Source organism: Danio aesculapii, chromosome 23, assembly GCF_903798145.1.
Source record: "Danio aesculapii chromosome 23, fDanAes4.1, whole genome shotgun sequence".
Taxonomy (NCBI): Eukaryota; Metazoa; Chordata; class Actinopteri; order Cypriniformes; family Danionidae; genus Danio; species Danio aesculapii.
In genome coordinates this window covers 28,972,475-28,995,274 of record NC_079457.1, presented here as the reverse complement: position 1 = coordinate 28,995,274, position 22,800 = coordinate 28,972,475, and the positions used below count along the sequence as shown (strand labels likewise).

General features: G+C 32.7%; 1 protein-coding gene across 5 annotated transcripts; it reads left to right on the top strand.

The window, feature by feature from the left end:
* Window positions 1–391: 391 nt before the first annotated feature.
* On the top strand, window positions 392–22,763 carry LOC130217528 (sorting nexin-21-like). Of its 5 annotated transcripts, XM_056449639.1 has the most exons (7): window positions 392–518; window positions 3,585–3,870; window positions 6,786–6,943; window positions 15,901–16,084; window positions 19,160–19,291; window positions 20,864–21,001; window positions 22,501–22,763. In XM_056449639.1, the coding sequence occupies exons 2-7, from the start codon at window positions 3,603–3,605 to the stop codon at window positions 22,632–22,634; spliced, it is 1,014 nt and encodes a 337-aa protein (XP_056305614.1). In that variant the 5' UTR covers window positions 392–518; window positions 3,585–3,602; the 3' UTR covers window positions 22,635–22,763. The 5 variants fall into 5 exon arrangements, with proteins under 5 accessions (XP_056305614.1, XP_056305613.1, XP_056305615.1 ...); XM_056449640.1 differs by lacking the exons at window positions 392–518; window positions 3,585–3,870; window positions 6,786–6,943 and adding an exon at window positions 15,642–15,738 and having other exon boundaries at window positions 15,932–16,084; XM_056449642.1 differs by lacking the exons at window positions 392–518; window positions 3,585–3,870; window positions 6,786–6,943 and adding an exon at window positions 15,643–15,738.
* The last annotated feature ends 37 nt before the right edge of the window (window positions 22,764–22,800 follow it).

Sequence of the window (22,800 nt, the reverse complement as noted above, 5' to 3'; positions counted from 1 at the left end):
GATTTGTTTATTGTTTTTGCAGGTTATGTCACCCCTTTGTTAATGATTTGATATCATCGATGCTTTTAACGTAAAAATTACAATTATATTCTCTTATAATCTTAGCGATGCACATTAAACAGTTTATTACTAAAACTATTTAAAACTATGCACCTGTCAGGATAAACTAAATAATTCAGAGTTCAACCCACAAATCAAAAGTGTACAAGTTCAATATAAAAATAAATGTATAGTTAATAAAATGTATACTTTAATATATATATATATATATATATATATATATATATATATATATATATATATATATATATATATATATATATATATATATATATATATATATATATATATATATAAATGTGTTTGCCGTTGTGAAGCGTTGTGTGTCCGCCCACTTGTGATGGTCAGCAGCGATTCCCGTCTGTTTACACCGCTCTTATTCCTCTTTAGCACATGAAAATGAGTTATCCTGCAACATGACGAACTGATTTCAAGTAGTTTAGAGGTCTGCAACTCTGGTAAGTCTAGATATTCGTACATTTTAATGTTTGTCTATCAGCTTTAAAGTATAAATGTTATATTAGCCACAGTTAGCAAGAAAAGTTCTGAGTTAGCCTCAAACTTTGTGCTTGAATATTTCTATCGCTTCTTATACAATGTTTTGGTCGTTTTAAAGAAATAAATGTAAATATTTTCAGCCACATTTCTTCTTATTGCGATGTTATTTGTAAGTGCTGCTGATTCAGCGCGATTAGCACGTCGGTTAGCAAGCTAAAGAGATTCACAGACGCTCCCTCCTTTCTGGAGTTTTCACAAGTTTCTTCATGTCTGAATAACGAAACGGTGATGAATGCAATGTGCTCGTGGGAGTTACGAGGAGACGCTTGAAACTGAAAATGTCCAGTGAATGTGAAACCGTGCGTAATACGTTCATTCAGAGTTTCTGTTGGTCTTCATTCAGCATTACACATGTTAACGCCATACCGTGTAGAAAGACATTGAAGTAAATCAGAGATGCCCAAAGTTTTTCTTATGAAGGGCCAAAAACCAAACTTGATTGAGGCTAGTGGTAAAAAAAAAAAAGATAAATTTAGTTGCCATAGGCAATTTCCTTATCTATTTATTAATATTTAAAAACAACTAGAAACCGGTGCTTTATATGAACTATTACGGTACATTTTTACATTACATTTTATAATGAAATTGTTACAGTAAAAACTCATTTATAACATTCGTTTATTACTTCAACTTCTTTCTTCTTTTACTTATCTCTTCTTTTTACCTGAGACATACATGAGCTCTACATGACACAATTTTCATCCTTTTGGCGTCTTCGACATATTGTGTAGTTAATTCACCATTTGTACATTGACATATCCTAACATAAACCCAAAGAAAATGCATAATATTGAAAACAGCAATTAACTTAAATCATTTTGTTCTTTTTTCAATCACCTCAATTCTTTGAGAGGAAAGGCTAAATTATTTAAAAAGAATTGGAGTCCATTTTTGAATTATGTAAAAACCACATGATTTGGTTTGACAAAATAACTTTTCCCCGTTGGTTTATACTGTATCTCCTCCCTTTTTATTTATTTATTATTATTTAATTTATTTATTTTTCTTTACTGTGTGTGTATTAGGGCTAAACAATATATCATTTGAGCATCGATACTGCAATATGTGTATCTGCAATAGGTGCATCGCAGGATTAAATTATTTAAGATTGAAATATAAAGTTAATATTATTAAAATATATATTTATTCAATGTTGACCATGTTTTTTTTACATTTGGTTCTTAATTGGCTGTACTTAAAGGGTACCTATGATGAAAATCATCTTTTGTAAGCTGTTTGGACAACTGTGTGTAGGTATAGTGTGTCCCTAGTCTTACTGGAGTGATAGAAACACTAAGTTTTTTTTTTTTTTTTTTCCTGACGTTAAAATAGGATTCAAGGTCCACCATAACGTGACGTAGGAGTGCGGTTTCCCCGCCCACCAAATTGATTGACAGATGCGTATTAACATGTCTCCGTAGTAACACGTATAATCATATAAACAAGAAAGGATGTGCGCAAAGCAACCAGGACTAAAACATCTGTTCAGCTCTCTGTAATCAGCAGCACCTCAAGATTAAGTTAAAAATGTTTTAGAACGGTGCATGTTTGTAACAAAGACAGTAAAATTGCTGTAATTCATCACCACAGCCACATGTCAGTACAATTATAAAAGAAGAAGCTCCAATCTTAGTTTGTGGATGTTAAATCAGGTTTATTTTGTACATTACCATAACAGATATCCATACAGCAGTTGATATTAATGTGTATCCTGTCACATTTGCTGTGCAAAAACAGTTTAAAGCTAAACGCACGCTGTGTGCGTGTGTCTGTGTGTGTGCGTGCACATGACCTCCCGCAAACTTTGTAACGATTTTGTGTGTGACTCATCGTTGCAGAAAGGCTTGAATTAACTCCACAATAAATACATATTTTATTTTTGTCTGTCACTGTGCTGTTTATCTACATAAAGGCTACGTGGTCTCTGTGGCTTCGACACGCATGTGGGAACGGTGGGCAGGGAGAATCAGCTCATTTACATTAAAGGCACAGTCAACTAAAACAGCTGTAATGCCCTAACAGCACATGTTTCCAATAAAATATGATTGATATTTTAAGCTGAAACTTCTGGAGACACACAAGACTTGCCTTAAATCTTGAAAAATAAAATAGCTACCATTTAAATAGACTCGGTTAGACTCTCCAAAGAACCATAAAGCACAATACCTTTTACTTTTGCTCTGTCATATTTATATATGCTTGTAATTTATTTTATTTTATAATTCTAAAAGACTTGATCCCCCCCAGTTGATCTAAATTAATGAAATCTTTCCAAATAGAGCTATTCAAATCATTTGGTGAAATTCTAATCATATCGTAATATATATCGCAGCAAAACAAAATATTGGGATGTCAGATTTTTCCAATATCGTGCAGTTTTAGTGTGTATGTTTTACTTTAATTTGTTTGTTGCTTAGTTTTGATGTTCTGTAGTGTTAACTTTTGCAAAAGCAAAATGAAAATATATAAATAAAAAAAGTCTTTGGAACATTTTTCAAAATAACTTCTTTTTGTGCTCAGCAGAAAAAGAGAAACTCCAAAAAAAAAAAGAGTTGTGGAAAGTTTGAGTAAATGATAACCAAGTTTTCAGTTTTGTGTGATTTTTGATTCTTTAATAATACCCAGAGTAACCCAATTAAAATGCTTGCAATGATAAACACTAGAGAGGACATCTGTTTTTACTTGCTCTTCCGTGGAAATAACAGAAATCCAATGCTATTGTGAGGCTCTTTTCGCCAAACCCCTCGATAAATAATAAATATTTTGGTTGCGCTCTCGTTTCACAGCTCAATGAAAGTCCACCAGAGGTTTGAGGTTTCAGCATTTCCATTACTGCCCTAAGTCAGTAGATTTTACAGGACTTTAAAAGCCATAAGTAAATGTCATGATATGAACGATACTAATAATTATATTCAGGAATGCTCCTCAAGGTGGCGGTGGGATCATGTGTGTTTTGTGCTCTCCAGGGTTGGAGAAAAGCTGGGATGGCCTCTAAACTATTTGACAGACTTCGGCGTACGCTGTTTAAAGAGGGAGAACTTTCTTCTGAGTCGGACTGTCAGGGCACGGATGATTTTCCAGAGTCTTCTGAACTTGAGGATGATATAGACGGCGTGTCGGCCAGGCTTGGAGGGACACTGTGCTTTGAGGGTGATGGGGTCTTGGACTCAGAGGACGCTGGGGACGCGTCAGGGCCAGACAGCGACTCTGACTTTTTTGGAGAGTCCATCGATAATGCTTGTAGCAGCACAGGTATACTCAAAAAAGGACATTTGCTGTTTGTTCAAACTACTTATTTGAAATAAGCTGAAACAACACTATTCTTGAAGGGTTTTGGGGGACAATTTAATTGTTTTATGTTCAGTTCACTTAAATTTGTAAAAACTAATAAGTTAACTTAATTTCTTTATGTCCCAACACAAATCGATAGATTAGAACCAAGCATTTTTTACAGTGTAGTCTATGACAAAACATCTGTTTGAAAAAAATCTGAAATTGATAATACATGTTTTTGACAGACCTGCAACAGTATTGAGTAGTCATGATTAGGCCCACAAGGAATCTGCGCGCACAAAAATCAGCAGATTTTGCAGATTTTTAGCCCATCATTGAGTCTATTTATTTAATTGTGTAAATTTATATTTATTCAGTTTTTTATTATATTATTGACTAATTCACATATTAGGTTTTTAGTTATGATACTCCTAAATCATTCAATGTAAATCTGCAGATTTTTTACTAAATTCTCAGCAGAAATAGTCTGCAGATTCTGTCTGGCCCTAGTCATGCTTTTTTTTTTTTTTTTTTGTGATAGGACTGCATGATATATCGTTTCAGCATTGATATTGCAATATGCGATTTAATATTATTAATCACAGTCGGGATTACAGTTCAAAACATAGTAAAGTTATTTAATAGTTTAACCTTTAACGTAAAAGTTTATTATTTGCATTTGTTTTTAAGACCTGTGACAGTAAGCGTTTCAAGCAAATGTCAGACATTTTGGCACAATAAGTTAAACTTTTGTAGCTTAAAGGTTTATTTTACAGTATCTAATTATTTATACAATCAAAGCCATACAGTGTTGTTTTACATGTGATTATTTAATTTCTGTTCTTGAATGCTGTTTGACTCCCCATAAAATCATAAATTGTTATTCTTTATTTCATTTGTTGTCTTTGCTCTGTTTAGCATGTCATTTTTATTATTATTTATGTAGATACGCTCCCTTACAAAATCATCCCAATCAATCTAAAATTGTGAATTATTTTCACAAATAGACATATTTAAGTCATCTGGAGAAATCTATTCATATCGCAATTTATATTGGAGTAAAAGAATATCATGCAGCCCTATTCAATACTAAACAGAATTTTGGGGTCAGTAAGATTTGTTATTTAAGTAATTTGTTCAAAACTATAGTAAATACTAGTGTGCCTTAGTTTTTAAATAGCTAAATTCTCAGCATCATTACTACAGTCTTCAGTGTGACACAATCCTACAGAAATCAATATACTGTATGCTGGTTATCATGATCAAAAAGGTTTCTTGTTATTAGTTTGGTGGTGTTTATTTAATGCACCAAAATACAGTAAACTAATAATGTTGTGAACATTTTTTTTTGCAACTTAATATAACTGTTTAAACTCTTATTGTAAAATAATTATTATGTAATTAATTCCTATTAGTGCTGAACAATATTGCAATGTGTGAATCTGCAAGAGTCTCATCGAATGATCTGCCATGTCAAGTTGGGATTAATATTACATGACCTAATCTAATAGTGTGAAATATTTTTATTTGAATATTTTTTTAAGGCATGTGACTAAGATTTCAAGCAAATTTAAATAATTTGGGCACAAATAATGAGAATGTTTGTTACTTTAACAAAGATTAATTGTATTTAATTATATTGTAAAGACTTTACAGTGTTATTTTAAATTAAATTTTTGCGTTTCATTTTCTCAATGCTGTTAAACCCCACCAAAAACCTTGAAGCACTGTTTATTTAATTTTTTTTAATCTTTGTTCTATTGTTTTCATCTGCGCTTTATTTTATTTTGTATATTTTATGCAGATGCACTGCCCCTACAAAATCATCCCAATAAATGTAAAATGATGAAATCTTTCCAAATACAGTTACTAAAGTCATCTTGTGAAATTATATTCATATATATCGCAGAGAAAAAACATCCAATCAAATTTTCCAATATCTTGCAGCCCTAATTCCTCTGATGTTAAAGTTGAATGTTCAGTATTATTACCCCAATCTTCTGTGTCATATGATACACAACAATTCCGAAAACTGGGGTCATTGCTAAATATTTCTGCTATTTAAAATAACTTTTAGATTATCCTCCACATAATTTACTCATGAAACAACTCCGATTTGAACTATGTTTGTTCTGCATGTAAAAAAGGATTGAAATCAAAGCCATTTGGTAAACATGAGCACAGAACTGAAGGTCCAAAACAGTTGAATACATAAACCATACACCACCTCACCCTGCCCATCCCATCCAGCCTTCTTTTGGTCATTTAAAATTTTAACACTATAATTTAGTTTTTTTTTTTTGCATAATTAATTAATTTAAACACTTTAAATGAACAGCCCTACCAATAACTCTGTGTTATAGGTTGTTGTGACTTGGTTGTGTGAGCTAATGACAATGACATCATTTTATTGTATTGTTCAAGTTTAGCTGCTGAAGTCTATCGCAGATATATACATGCGAAGGCATTGCCTACTTGCTTTCAAGTGTTCACTTTGACTGTTCCAAAATGGCAGACACCTTATATAGCAGCACATGGAAATGTTTTTTCTTTTTTTCTAAAGTAGTATTATTCTAACGAATTTTTCTAAAGAAGTATCATTCATCTAAATATGAATGATACTTCAGAGCTTCAATTATGACTTCAGATGACTGACGTAGTGCAGAGGTTGAAGGAAATCAAACTGAACCGAGCTTTATCTGGACAAATTCATTTTAGTACATCAAACAATTTGGAATGAGCTCTCTTTCAGCTTAAACATACTTGATATAGTGTTTTAAGTAGTCTTATTTTACAAGAATCTATTTGCAGCTAGATTTCACTTCTTCTTTTTACTTCATTTTTTTTTCTCTTGAAGTTTCTCACTTGCAGTTCATTTTGTCTTCGGTTTGTAGAGACCAGCCCAATAGGTCCTTCTCCAAAGTCCTCAAACATTCTCACCAGACAACTGCAAGAAAACTGGCGAAGCTCAAGAACTCGGTGCATTCCTGAAAAACTCATTTTTGAGGTGACTGACGCCAGTGTTGTGCACGAGACAAACTCCAAGTATGTGGTAAGTACACAAACCGTTTCAAATAAAAGGTCAGCACATAATTTTATAGAAACATTGCGTATTTAGGGAGAAAAGAAGAGTTTTCAAAATCTTTTTCAAAACATGCCATAGGTATACATTGCATAAAGGGTTAATTCACCCAAAAATTCCTCTTTTCAATGTCAGTATAGGGTGCACATTCACAAGAGCATTGATTACTCTCATAAGGCAGAGTAAATAATAATAGAATTTGATGTTTATCTGTGAACTAACCCCTTAAGGCCCCAATATACTACAAGTTTAATTGAGGAACAAACTGCTGACTAAATTTCGAAAGAAATCAGGCTAAAATTAGGGCATTTTGAGGAATTCCAAAGAGTTTCGCTAAGTAATCTTTCCAGAAAAGCAAAATTTTGCTGGTAAACAGCTTCAAATTATGTAATAACTTGATCTGAGGCTCCAACGTCTTTAATATAGAAATCTTTCATAGTTAGATTACTTTGACATCAAGCATTTAAAAAGAAAGCTAAGAGCTTTGTTATAGTTAAAAATTGAAGAGCTATCATGATTGAAAACAGCACTAACAGTTTTTTTGCCTGTTTTATTGTGTAAAGCAGCTTAATGAAATGCTGTATTTACAAATCAGATGTGTTCTTTTTTTGACTGAAGTGCAAAATTGCAGAGCTTGTGTTAACATATCAATATGATTATAATCAGATTTTCATGTAGTGAATGCAGAATCATTATCATCAAAATAGTGCTGGGTTAGTAGATACTGTAAAGAAGTGATAACATACAACAGCAAAGCTCCTGACAGATTTCCTGATGTCATTTTTTGAGCTACTGATGCTAATGTTTGTGCTATGACATCAATGCAAAGTTTAGAATCTCATGGTAACATGGTGTTTTTCCTGTGTAGCCGGTTTACCGATTTGCATTTAATCAAATTAAAAAAAGTTTTCAAAATGATCACATTTTTGATAGTTCTCTGCTTATTTTGTGCATGTAAACACACTCTGTGAAAAGATTTCGTTAATTTGTGTAACTTATTAGATTTGGGGTTTGCTAGAAAATTCCAGGTTAGGTTTGTTCCATTCCAGTTTCACAAATAAAAATGTAGCGATGGCAAAAATGCAGTAAAATCTAAATTCATTAAATCATTACATCCACATTGTAAAAAAAGTCTTATAATTCTCATATGACAAAAAATGAAATATCTAGATTGTTTACAGTTACACCAGTAGGTGGCGACAAGCAATTGTTAAAAAAATATTTTTTTGTATTTGAATCAGAAAATTTTGCGCAAATTTAGTTCACATTTATTTTTCCGGGTTTACATTTAATATTATAATATATTTTAATATGTGTAATATTTTTGTAATCTTCTCCAGCTCTACACAATTCACGTCATCCACGCTGGGACGTTTGACAAAACCCCCGCTGTCATCACACGCCGCTACACTGACTTCGAACGTCTCCACAGCCGATTGCGCCGCCGTCACGGGGACGACATGGATGGCGTTTACTTTCCACGCAAAAAACTGCGCAAAAATTTCGCCGCCGAGACCATCGCCAAGCGCAGCCGGGCCTTTGAGCAATACCTGACTCACCTTCACTCCCTGCCAGAGCTGCGAACCACACCGACATTCCTGGAGTTCTTCTACCTGGGCGACCTCCGTGCGGGACAGATGCTAATGCGAGTGGGACGCTACCAAGATGCGTTACACTCTCTTCTCAATTCCTTGCGGCTACAGGAGAAATTGGGATGCCATCAGCTTCTCCAGCTCAACCAGCTTCAGAGGGTTCACTGGTTCTTCACGCTGTCCGCATTGGTGACCTGCTTCCAGGATCTAGAGCAGCTCAATGAGGCTCAGGAACATTGCGATCGAGCGTTGCAAGATTTAGCACCTACCCAGGAGGCTTTGCAGCAGCATCAGTTGCACCCATTGCTTGTTCCGCTTCTTCAATCCAACGTCCGGCTGTCCTGGAAGATCTCGAAGGATAAGAGGCGCTGGGAGGCTCTTCTGCAGGAGATCCAGGAGCAGGGGATTGATATCGGGAATCAGCCCAATCTAAAGGAGTGTCTTATTAAGGAGAGCATTGAGGATAGCGAAGGGCCGATCAGGGCTAAAAAAACTGAAGATGTCCTGTAAGCATTAACCAGTGTTTTTATAAATATATATATATTAGTATTAATAGTTATGAGGGATGCTTTTGAAAGCAATATTTTGTATGTATGTATGGTTGTTTACTAAAAACCTGTGGAATTGATACTAACTCTTTTAATGCACAATATGTATCACTTTAAATGCATACATTTCACGGGCACTTTTCTATAGTATTTGTTAGACTTTTTTTTATTATTTGGGGCACTAATTAAGATTCAGTTCTGTAACATTAGTTAATGAATTGGGTTTTTTTAACTGAACTATGAGCAATACTTAATTAATTTATTATTTTGGTTGATGTTACTTTCTAAATGGCCTCTCACTCTCTCATTTAAATGAAAATTTTCTATAGCATAGAATCTAGAACAAATCCTCAGCTCTGCAGAGTTTAGATCCAACCACCTCCAACTCACACCTGCTTAAAAGTGTAGTCTTGATTAGTTGGATCAGCTGTGTTTGCAGCAATACTGTGCAGCCCTCCAGGAACTGAGTTTATGACCCATGATCTAGAGGTAATTTAACAAAAAAAAACTTAGTCCAAAAATTAGTAGCCCAAACTTATGTTGGGCACAAATTGAAATAAAAAATTGAGAATGAGAAAATGAGAAACCTATATAATAAGTAAAATAGATAAAACTTTGTTGAAATTTTGTAGGTTTTCTTATTATTTAATATCTTTTATTATTATTTATATATTATTTTATTATTATTATAGTATCTTTTATTATCTTTAGAAATGAAAAGATATTACGTGACTAAAATCTCAGTTTTTATATGTCCGTTCAATAAATCCGTTTTGTTCAAATGCACCAAAATATATTATCTATATAAACTGAGAAATAGATAAAGATATTTAAGTATAAGTTATATATTTTTAAGGAAATAAAATATCTCTCTGCATGACTGTTTTTCAAAGCACTTTTTTATGGTGCCAGATCAGTCTCAAAAATAATATATTTACAAAGCACAATTCATAGATCACAACAAAGTTCACAAATCCAATCCAATTCATAAATTCAAAACACGATTCAAAAATACAAAAATTCAATTCGTAAATTCAAAACACAATTCATATAAACGCACAAATCCAATTCGTAAATTCAAAACACAATTCATATAAACGCACAAATCCAATACATAAATTCAAAACACAATTCATATAAACGCACTAATCCAATACATAAATTCAAAACACAATTCATATAAACGCACTAATCCAATACATAAATTCAAAACACAATTCATATAAACGCACTAATCCAATACATAAATTCAAAACACAATTCATATAAACGCACTAATCCAATTCATAAATTCAAAACACGATTCATACATATGCAAATCCAACTCATTTGGTGAAAATATATATGATTTTTACTGGTGAATTCATGAATTGGATTTACAAATTGGATTTTCTAAATGTCGATTGTGCTGTGCATGTATGAATTTCATTTAGTAAATTTAGTATTTTTGAGACTGATCTGGCTCCATATTTTTTTGACTATTAATAATAAAATGTCATAAGTTTTCTTTCACGAATTCATATTGTTTAAGGAGGGTTTTTTTTCAGAAAATCAGTATTTTATCACCTTTCATTTGAAAGGTAAAGTGACTTTCACTTTATGACCTCAATTTAATTTAGAAAAGTTATATTTAAAAACATCAGTTAATTACATATTTATTATAGACTAACAGAATTATTTCAGCATTAAAAATTCCAGATTTATATTTTCAAATATATTGTACCCCAGAGCTATCAATAATTTCGGGCTTGACTGTTTACAAAAATCTATACATTTATTCTTTAGGGGTCACAATTTTAAAAAAATTTAAATGAAGATAAGAGATTATTGACATTTGAGAATTAGTAATAATTCAGAAAAAAATATTTAGGTCAATGCATTTGATTTATAAACTAATAACAAGAAGCTGTTGTCTAAATATGCAATAAAAATCTTTAACATTTTTAAACATTAAGACTTCATGGTTCACACTACACAATTATTCGATGGTTTTAGAAATAATAATAAATACTTAAAGTTTTCTTTTCAAAATTGTCATATTTTAATGATTTTTAAAAAATATATATATCAATACGTCAATCACTCCAAGATTAATTGGTCTTAATTTATAAAAAAAGATTTCATTAGTTAATGAATTTACTCACATGAATAAACAATTATTGTACAGCATTTATTAATCATAGTTCAACATTTAATAATGCATTATTTAAAAAGAAATCATATTTGTGAAGATTACAGCTTTAAACTGACAAGGAACAACTTTATTTTCATTAACTAATAATAATAATTATGAATAAATGCGGTAATAAATGTATCGATCATTGTTTATTTATGCAAGTAAATAAATGAACTAATTCAACCTTATTGTAAAGTGTTATCAATACATTTAAATAATAAATGTATTTATGCATGATATAAATAGATATTTAGTAATAACCTTTAAGTTCATGATCATTTATAGTATAATTCCTAACAGTTCACATTTATTAGGTAACATTAACAAACTATGAACAAGTCAACAATAATTAATGTGTATAATGTTCATATTCACTAGTAAAAGCAGCAATAAACTAGTTTATTAGTTCATGATGCCCAATTCAATATCTAATGTTTAATAAACTAAACTTGTTAAGTGTTTCCCCCCTTTTCTGATCTATAAGGGAAGGGAGTGGGCATTTATTTAGACACAACATTTAAATCACAAGTCCATATTTTCAGCAGTCACTAGTTTCACAGAGATGTGTGTGTGTGTGTGTGTGTGTTTGTTTTATTCTTCAGTAGCTTCCTTGAACTACAGAAACTACACATCAGCCTTGACTTCAGCACACATTATTGAGAGTGTAAAGCATTGAGCGAGGCTGTTTACTCTAAACTGTGCTATTTACATTCTGCTGCCTTTTCGGTAAATGATACCGTATGAATTCTTAAAGGGAATTTCCACTTTGGATGTAAATTATAAATGAATTATATCAAGATACTGCTATATTAGAGGCTGGCAGATAGTAATGTTATCTCTTTGAGATGCTGTAAAATACACTTTTAACTTTTGTATGTTTTTGTTATTGACTTCAGAGTGCTTGAAAATGAAAATAACACTATACTTGTAGATTTTTAGGACTTTTTTTTCCACACAATTTCAACTATCCCGAGGGGCTTTTATTACAATTTTTTTTTATTATGTATCATTTGACCAATATTGCATAGTTAATCATTTAAAAAATCCAAGTTATAGCATCTGAGCCTTTTTATATAATCTTGTTGTTACTTGCACAGAAGTTTGGATCGTTTTGTATTCTGGTTAAAGATGTTACTTTTTCTTTCCCTTTTAGAAGCTAAATTTGAAGTTTAATTAACTTGAATATATTTATTGTATTTATTTACTGATGTTGGGTATAGTTGATTCATTAAAGACACAAATTGAAAGCTGTCCTCTGATTTCTTTCCTACAAATTTCACAAAATGTTTTACATTTGTATTTTGGCAAACTAAAAAGCCTTTAAATTTTTTAAAGGGGTGGTCCACTATGATATCATATTTTAAACTTTAGTTGATGTGTAATGTATGTGAACATGAACAACATCTCTGAATGTAATACACTCAAAATTTAATGCAAAGAGAGACATTGGCTTTTACAGAGTTAGCTTAGCAAAGCCTACAGCGAACGAAGTTTGGGGACTACAAAAAAATACATCCGGGCTAGTGAAATCACAAGGGCTTCTGCCTTCATGTTACAGATATTCACCTCGCGCGCACACCCTGCGCAGCGAAGGGCCGTGGCCAGAGGTGCTGTAATGTTATAGCAGAGAAAGCTAAAAGGGCGTTCAAACACTGCTCTTTTCACAGAGCTTGTTCTGTTTCTGTATTTGGGCTTTCAAAGGACACAACACAAAGAGAAAATGCTGACAATTTAATTTTAATTATGTTCCAGAGAATTATTTAAAATGTAGCTCTAGCATTTGACAAAGGAGAACTTCCGGAATCTCTCCCGGTTAAGTGCTGGAATTGGCTGAAAACTCAAAGAAGGAGCAGCTTCAACCATAATAGACGAAGCTGTGTATTTTGAGCAACAACCTGTAAATTCTTTTATTTGTTAAAATGTATCAATTACATGCAGTTTCTAAGTTTAATTTAGCAACAGATTAATATTTATCCAGCAAGCCACAATCTTCAGCAGCACTGCAATGTCTCTCTATGCGGCTGCGTTCCGTGTGTTCAACATCTCAAATAACAAAGTCGCAAAAGATATGTAAACGCTTCATATTACTTACACATGCTTAAAATATGTGAAAGACGTTTGTCAGATTTTATTTTAGAGAGCAGGCGTAAGGTTCAGCTGTGTGCTCTTCATTTTCTGTCTGAATCAGGCAAACATACTGATGTTTACACAGCACAAAAGCATGTGTTTGTAGAGGTGTGACCTGGTGGCAAGGAGCCAATCCGCCAATCACAGCACATTATGTTAGCTGACCAATCAGAGACTTTTGAGGGTGGGCCTTTCAGAGGAACTAGGAAATATGACAGTGGTTTTCATTTTAGCAGAGTACTGTAGCTGTGTATAATCAAATTAAGATATCTGAAAAAAATAACGTGATTTTCTACAAGTGAAGCATGAGCACACATTGCTTTGCATCTTATAAACACAGCCAAGCCTTTAAAATACACTGTGGACCACCCCTTTAACTGTGTTTTTGGGGTGTTTTTTATTCAAATGTTGTATTTCAGATTATTTTATGCACTTAAATTGTTCAGTTACTGTTTCATTCACAGTAAATCAATCAACTATTTACACTACCGATCAAAAGTTTGTGGTCAGTTTTTTTTTTTAAAGAAATTATTCTGTTCATCAAGGTGGCATTAATTAAATGTAAATAATGTTCAATTGTTAAATATTTATTAAAATATGCTTTCTTATAAACTGCTTTCTTATTTTATGTAGTTTCAGATAAAATTATTACTCCAGTCATTATTGCTTTATTAACATTACCATTAATAATAATACTAATATTGCTCACAATAATAATGAAATAATATTAAAGTGATTTTTGAAGGATCATGTAACTCAGAAGACTGGAGTAATGAAGCTGAAAACTCATCATTATATCACTGGAATAAATTATTGAATTTACAGTTATTCTATAGTGCAATAGGAATTTACAATTTGTACTGTACTGTACTGTATTATGTTCTCAGTTCTTTTCCTAATGCATTTTGACTATTGTAATTTTGTAAATGTAATATTTTCATTTCACCCAATATATATTTTACATTCTAATTTAGCCTCTCACATAATACTGTTTATAAAGGTCGCACAGGTAGGTTTTTCTGTTGTAGCACTACTCAAAGTGCCTTTATATTATTTTTATAAACCTCTTGTCTGCCATCTAGTGGTCATAGAAAAGTTTGCAGCATTATGAATTATTGAATTTACGTATGAAAATGTGTGCGAAATATTTTAGTTATAATATTCACAGCTTAAATAAACGGCAAATGTTACATTTCGGGACATAAAAATACAAACCCTGGCAATTAATGCCATTAAAATGCAAGCACTTGTTAATTCAGTGTATTGTTTTTTTCAGTTAGAGTTATTCGACAGGTTTTTATTTCAATATTTTTTGCCATTGATTTTGTTCCATATCTGTTATTTGAGATTGCATATCAAATATGTATCCCGTCCTCTGAGGAAATATCGGTTATTTTCTTTCTTTTTTCCCTCTATTCTTAAACCAAAGATGGCATTTTGCCACAATTCTGACTTTTCCTATCAGGCTTTTCCCTCTTGTTTCTGTATTACAACGAAACCACAGTTGCAAGTCAGTTCTTTGACGGAAAATCATGATTATGAGATGTTAACTACAGCAACTACACGAAAGAAAGTCAGATTTGTGGATGAAAAGTAGCAATCACATGTTTTTGTTTTTTAATTCTGTGCAAACAAGCTTCAAAAATAGACCACATTGAATCTTTAAAACCCCTTATGAAGATTATAGTTTACCCATAAATAAAATGTAATATTTGCTTTTAATTTACTCAAAAAAGGCCCTTCAAACTTGGGTGGCTTTATTCTTCACTAGAACATTTAAAAAGAGTTTTAGCTGACACAAGCTCTTTATAATCCATAAAACGCAAGTAGCCAATATCTAGCACTTTGAAGGGCAAAAAACCTTCCAGGTGTGCAATCATATTTAACACAGAGAGCTCTAGAAATATTAATAATGAGTAATTATAGAAATAAAAGTTTTTCTTTTTACTCAAAAGTGTCATTTTATGAACCGTAAAAGACATTTTCAGCAGTTTTTTTCTTTCTTTAATGTCATATGATGAAAAAGTCACCTAAAACGGCTTGAGGGTGAGTCAATTAACAACAAATTTATTTATTTATTTATTTATTGCAAACAATCCCCGTATGTGCCCGCGTGTTGTGTTCTCCGCTAAGAGATAGCCCCGCCCTCAAATCACGCCATTGGTTGAGAGTTTACTCCCCTTCTCAGTCTCAGTTATCCGATTGGCTCTGATTACAATTTATGTTTTTTTTTTGTAGTCGTCCTGAGAAAGTCTTTGTACAACTTTTCTGCTTATATTTGACAAATTTCTTCTATTTCAAAAACAGCTATAAAAACAACTTGTAAGTATAAATTCCTACTTTAACCATAGACTCTAAAAAGACTTTAACAGTACAGCGGTGTGGGTAAACTATTTTAAAGTGTTTATAGAAGAGCGGAACCGTGTAACGTTATGTGTGTCGTGACTCCGCGGATTATTTGACCCAGACTGTAGTTTTGTTTAGTTGTGGCTCCGGGTTTCTCTCCGCCCTCCAGCTCGGGCTCCAGCAGCAGCGGGTCTCCACGGTGTGTGCTCGCGGCTCGGGATGATGACAGCTCGGCTCTCCTGCTCGCTCAGCGCGCTGTTTTTACTGTGTCTGTCTGGATGCTGGAACTCAACACTCGCCGCTCCACAACTTAACGACACAAGTGAGATTTATGTCAATTCATTAGATGTCATTTTTAGAATTTTCTTTTAGTTTTATTTTTAAAACTCAGTTATTAGTTTTATCTTTTTATTTAAAACTTTATGTTAGTTTTAATGAATGAAAACCCCAAATTACTGTTAGGAAAATTATATAAACAAACTTAATACACTTCATTTATGGCAAAAAATGTCTTGTCATTTATGAAACTAAAAATAAAAACTATCCAAAAATATAAGATAAACAGAAAATATACCTAAAACGAATCAAATAACAAAAAACCTTTTAAGCCAAAATACAACTAGAGTATACACAAGGCAAGGCTGTTTATATATCAGATTTCATATTCTGACATCAAAGTGCTTTACATAAACAAGAATAATTGAAACACACACATACAGTGCTCAACATATATAAGTACACCCCTCACAAATCTTTCTTCTAAATTCATATTTTTAATAGGAAGCTCTACAATAATATATATGTCCATATACATTAGATTAGTCAGTACTGAAGCCAAATCTGGAGCTTATCTAACAAAATAACCTACGATAACGGTCAAAAATGTTATATATGTTATAGAAAAATATTAAATACAAATTTAAAAAAGGGGAAAAATCAAGAGAAGCAAAAAAATAAAAAAAAAATTGTTAATTTTGTAGGCTCTATTTTTTTTGTAATATTTTGCTTGAAATTAATTGTATTATCTTTTTTAATTTCTAAATATGTTTGGTGACTAAAATATTATTTTCATAAACATATCTGTTTTGTATAAATGCATCAAAATACCTTACCTATATCCACTGAGAAATAGATAAAAATATTCATTTTCAAAATGGGGTGTACTCATTTATGCTGAGCACTGTATATATTCGGGTTGCATGATATTGGAAAAATCTGACCTTGCGATATTTAATTTTTCTGCGATAAATATTGCAATATATATATACAATTGCACCGGATGACTTGAAAACTGCTATTAGAAAGAATGTATTAATTTAGAATGATCGGCATGATTCTGTAGGGAAGTGATCATGCATAAAATGTAATAAAATTGCAAGCAAATACAAATAAGCTATGAAAAAAGTGAAATAAACTGTGTTTTATGGTTTTCTGGGCAGTCAGATTGTATTCAGGTAAAAAATTTGAATAATCTAATGTAAAATAACACTGCAAAAGTCTTTACTGATGTAAATAATTTATTAAAATGATTCTTTATTAAAGTTACAAATGTTAAAATGGTAATTTAGTTGCCAAAAAAGTTGTCATTTTTGAATCAAAAAAATTAAAACTTGTGAAAATTAGAATAAAAAACAGAATATAAAAATAAAGTTAATTCAAACAATAAATAAAAGTATCCCAGTGCTACAAAAAATAGCAATGGCTTTGCTTTTGTTGAAATTAATAATTTAGAAAGTAACAAGAATTTGATGAACAGGAAGGCACAAAAGCATTAAGGCACCCACACAAATAGTCAGAACTGTACATTTATTAAATATTAACTGATATCCACTATCTATTAGTATATTACTAGTAGTGCTGAGTACATTACCTCAAATCTGTAGTCAGTTAATATTTACAAACTGCATAATGAAAACTGTATTTGTAACATAATCTACCATCATTCAATTTAAATGATGTAATCTAATTACTTTTTGAGCACTTTTAGATTACTTTTGACCCAGACTCATTTAAACAGTTTTGATTTTGGACCATACTAATAATAAAACAAATGCAAAGTAAGAGAAATACATATGGAGTGTATTAAACATCACTTTACACTACTGAGTTCAAAATTTGTGAATGTAAACTGATAATGAGCATTATAAAATGTAAAGTAATCTAATTACAAGTACTGCATGTTTGAAAGCTGATTACACAATCCATGTAATCAGTTTCTTATCCTGCACGGATTACTATATATTACCAATATAATATATTGGAAAATTATTGTTGTTGTGATAATAGTAAATGCAATATCAGTATCGCAGAGAGATACAAGCATTTGTTTGTTGTATGCATAGGTTGTTCAACACAATTTGACTAATCAGATAGGGCTTTACTATTTTTATTCCCACCTCTTTCCAGTAAGTGCTGTTATGCTATTGGCTAGACGGGCCTAAAATTAAACCTAGTGCCTTGGATCAGAGAGCTATACTAATACTAATGGCATAAGTGTATATGTACAGTATACGAGGAAAAAGCCAACAGCGAATAATAATCAGAATATCTGCCAAGGTTTTCGGTCATTCGTAATGTTTTAAAGTCTAATTATTTGCACATTGGGATTGTTTCTTTTTTGCCTGAATTAATTTAGTTAGAGCAGAAATAGCTCTACCTGTTTATTTTATCATGAACATTTTATATAAATAAATCATACATCTTTAAATAAAGCTAAAATAAATATAATTTCTCTAGGGAAATGGTATATCGTGAAAAATATCATTATCACATATTTTTCAGTATCAAAATATCCGTAAATTAGTAGTTTTCCATATTTTGTCATTCATGTTTTTATTTTTTGCCATGATTGCCATAAGTGATTATGCTTTTGTTTTTTATGAGACCTTGATCTTTCATCCAACAACTTTTAACCTTGAAAAGTTAAAAAAACTGACTTTTATTAACATTTTTAATAGTTTAAAGTGATATATTGTCTGGGTTGGGGTTAAGTATTACGGTACAAAACCCTTGCAATAAACTACCAGTACATTTTCTGTTATTTTACAAACGTATTTCTCTATATATTATTTCTTATACTTCACATTATTTCAAACTACTAAAATGTCAAGAAAAGTCACTTGTTTAAACTGTAGAGTTGAATTTTCAAAAGTCTACAGTGCAGAGATCAACATCCCATAATGCAATTCACAACCGTAAATGAACGGAAATCCCTTGTCAATCACAAAATATGGAATACTATTATTTAACAGATATTGTTTACAGTGTATCTAAGGTGCTTTTGCATTTGAAGCTGAGAGATATATTGATATGATAAGTGTGTGAGACACATACGGCAGATCTGCTGACTGACAGATGCTGAAGGAGTGTTTTATCATGATGTTGTGTGTTTGTGCAGTGCTCCTCCACTGTCCGGGGAAGCTGACGGTGGTGCCATCCAGTCGAGGATGTGCTTCGGACAGAGACTGTTCTGGAAGACACAAGTGCTGTGTGTTTGACTGTGGAGCTGTGTGTGTCCCGCCAGCTTTCAGTAAGTCTAATTCAACACACACTTCACTAATGGACATTATCAATAGCTAATGATGCAGCAATCTTGATTTCTTATGGCTCATTCTGATTGAATTTTTGTCAAATCTTCTTGTATAATTTTATAATAACAGTCATCAAAAAAGATTGTGTGATTTCAAAATATAAAGTAAAAACAAAAAAGTTTATTTTAGCTTTTACGTAACAATTGTACAACACAATAACAGTATACAATAACATCCATCTTTATTTCTATAGTGCTTTTACAATGTAGATTGTGTCAAAGCAGCTTTACATAGAAGTTGTAGTAAATTTAAACTGTGTCAGTCTAGATTTCAGAGTTGAAGTTCAGTTTAGTTTAGTGTGGTTTAAATTTCACTGCTGAAGAGCAAATCCATCAATGCGGTGGATCCAGTAGCGAGTAACAAACTTCCCCAATTGATGAAAGTGAAGGAAGAAAAAACTTGAGACCATTGAGGCCATTTCTCCTCTGACGTACAAAGCAGCCGAGTTGGTATCTATCTAATATGCGTTATACAGAGATCTACGGTGGCCAAGAGAGCTCAAATGCACTGCAAGTTAAGAAAACACATGGCTGCATCTAAAATCGCGTACTTTCCTACCATATAGTACATTAAAAACAGTATGCGAGTTAAGTACTATATCTGAATGCATAGTAAACTGTATGCCAGAAATACCAGAATGACCTACTACTTTCGGTGAGATTCTGAAGTTCACATATAGGATATATATACTTGATATTCAATGGCGGATGTAGTACATCTGAATTCCATTCATACTACTTACATTCATAGTATGCTGCAGAAAAATAAGTATTGAACACGTCACCATTTTTTACAGAAAACATATTTCTTAAGGTGCTGTTGACTTGAAATTTTCCCCTGATGTTGTTAACAACTAAAGAAATCCATATATGCACAGAAAACAAAACTAATTAGTTTACAAAATAAGTAATGCATAATAAAATAAAATTACGCAGGGAAAAAGTATTGAACACATGAAGAAAGGGAGGTGTAGAAAGTCAGTGAAATCCCAGACAGCAGCTGAACTCTCTCAGTAGTTCTTCAGCAACTCTCTGCCCTTCGTCATTGTAAATGAATGTAAGCTGCTTCAGTCCAACATCTACATTATCAGGATGATGAAGATGAAACCAGAGTGGACATTTCAGCAAGACAATGATCCAAAACACAGCCAAGGATGCTCTCAAATGGCTTCAGAGAAAGAAAATCAAAGCTGTGAAATGGCCCAGCCAATCACCTGAATTAAATCCAATAGAAAATACAAAATAAAGATCAGATTTGACATTGAGACAATTGTTTTTGTTTACATTCCTCAAAATGGTCTATATAAATATCAAAGAACTGTATGACAAGGATGTTAAAATAAACAAAAACCTTAAGTATGAAACAGCCTGGTGTATTGCTTCATTTTGAGGAACAAGTACTTTTGTGGTAGATGTTCTTGTAAAGCATAGTCCAATAATATTAAACAGCATTCTAAATTAACAAGTTATTCTTCAGTCAGTGATGCAGTTTCTGTTGTATGTGTGATTTAGCAAAGCCAGGAGTTTGTCCACGCAGAAGATTTGGAGCAGGAGTGTGTGCCGAGTACTGTGTCAATGACAGCGACTGTCCCAGCAATGAGAAATGCTGCAGCAATGGATGTGGACATGAATGTATACCTCCATATACAGGTATTGTATTGTATTGTATTATATTATATTATATTATGTTATACAGTGCATCCGGTATAAGTATTCATAGCGCTTCACTTTTTCCACATTTTTATGTTATAGCCTTATTCCAAAATAGATTCAATACATTTTTTTCCTCAAAATTCTACACATAAACTCCCATAATGACAATGTGAAAACAGATTTTTTGAAATTGTTGCACATTTATTAAAAATAGAAACCTGAAAAATCATCATGATCATGGATCATTGGGTCATTGTCCTGCTGTAACATGAACCGTTGCTCCAGTCTGAGGTCAAGAGCATTCTGAAGCAGGTTTTTATTCAGGATGTCTCTGTACATTTCTGCATTTATCGTTCTTCTATCCTTCTTCTATCCTTCTATCCTGATTAGTCTTCCAGTTCCTGTTGCTGAAAAACATCCCCACAGCATAATGCTGCCACCACCATGCTTCACGGTAGGGATGTATTAGCCTGGTGATGAGCGGTGCCTGGTTTTCTCCAAACGTAACGCCTGGCATTCACTCCAAAGCGCTCAGACAGAGTAAGCAGCGGCTTATTGATCACCTCCCTGACTAAGGTCCTTCTCCCCGGATCACTCAGCTTAGATGGCCGGCCAGCTCTAGGAGGAGTCCTGGTGGTTCCAAACATCTTCCACTTACGGATGATGGAGGCCACTGTGCACATTGGAACTTTCAGAACAGCAGAAATCTTTCTGTAACCTTCCCCAGCCTTGTGTCTCGAGACAATCCTGTCTTGAAGGTCTACAGACAATTCCTTTGTCTTCATGCTTGGTTTGTGCTTTGACATCCACTGTCAACCCTGGGACCTTATATAGACAGGTGCATGTCTTTTCAAATCATGTCCAATCAACTGAATTTACCACAGGTGAAGACAATTAAGCTGCTGAAACATCTTAAGAATGATCAGCGGAAACAGAATGTACCTGAGCTCAATTTAGAGTTTCATGGCAAAGGCTGTGAATACTTTAGTGCATGTGATTTTTCAGGGGTTTTATTTTTTAATAAATTTGCAACAATTTCCAAGAGATATTTTTTCCACATTGTCATTTTGGGGTTTTGTGTGTAGAACTTTGCTTTAAATAAATTAATTTAATCCATTTTGGAATAAGGCTGTAACAAAAAATGTGGAAAAAGTGAAGCGCTATGAATACTTTCCGCATTCACTGTATAATATTATATTATATTATATTATATTATATTATATTATTTGGGACAGATTTTTCATTCACGGATTTTATACTTTTTTAATATTATTATACAGATTTGACTATTAAATTGTAATTTATTATTTTATTGTACATTATATTATAAAGTTTAAGTTTTTGTACTCTCAACGGCAAAAAATGACCTGAATTGACCTTTTTCACCCCTGTTCAGGCATTGGGGGACTTTAATGAACATGAAACGAAACAGAACCCAACTTGCCCAGTGTGTAAAACTGCTCACGGTTTTGTGCTGTATATCTGTGTTCATGCAGTGAAGCCTGGTCAATGTGCCCTACCGAGGGGAACCCCAATGTGTGCTGAATATTGTTACCATGATGGCCAGTGTCCTGCTGAACAGAAGTGCTGCCCGACCACCTGCGGTCACGCATGCGACGACCCGTGCTGATTTGACCATTCCAAACGTTGATTTCACCTCATAACTCATACTTGAGTTCTTTTAACCTAGTGCTTTATTCAGAGGGAGCAATGTCTCTGTTTATAACCACCAAATAAACCTCATAGTTTTAGTGAACAATTTTTCCAGTGCTTGAGCTTTTTGGTCACTGAAAAAA

What these genes read in the sequence shown, in the direction of transcription:
- LOC130217528 (XM_056449638.1), top strand. Translation starts at nt 3,603, where the DNA reads ATGGCCTCTAAACTATTTGACAGACTTCGGCGTACGCTGTTTAAAGAG. An exon ending in TAATGCTTGTAGCAGCACAG is followed by an intron (nt 3,871 to 6,785) that starts GTATACTCAAAA and finishes TTCGGTTTGTAG; the next exon opens with AGACCAGCCCAATAGGTCCT. An exon ending in AGACAAACTCCAAGTATGTG is followed by an intron (nt 6,944 to 8,313) that starts GTAAGTACACAA and finishes AATCTTCTCCAG; the next exon opens with CTCTACACAATTCACGTCAT.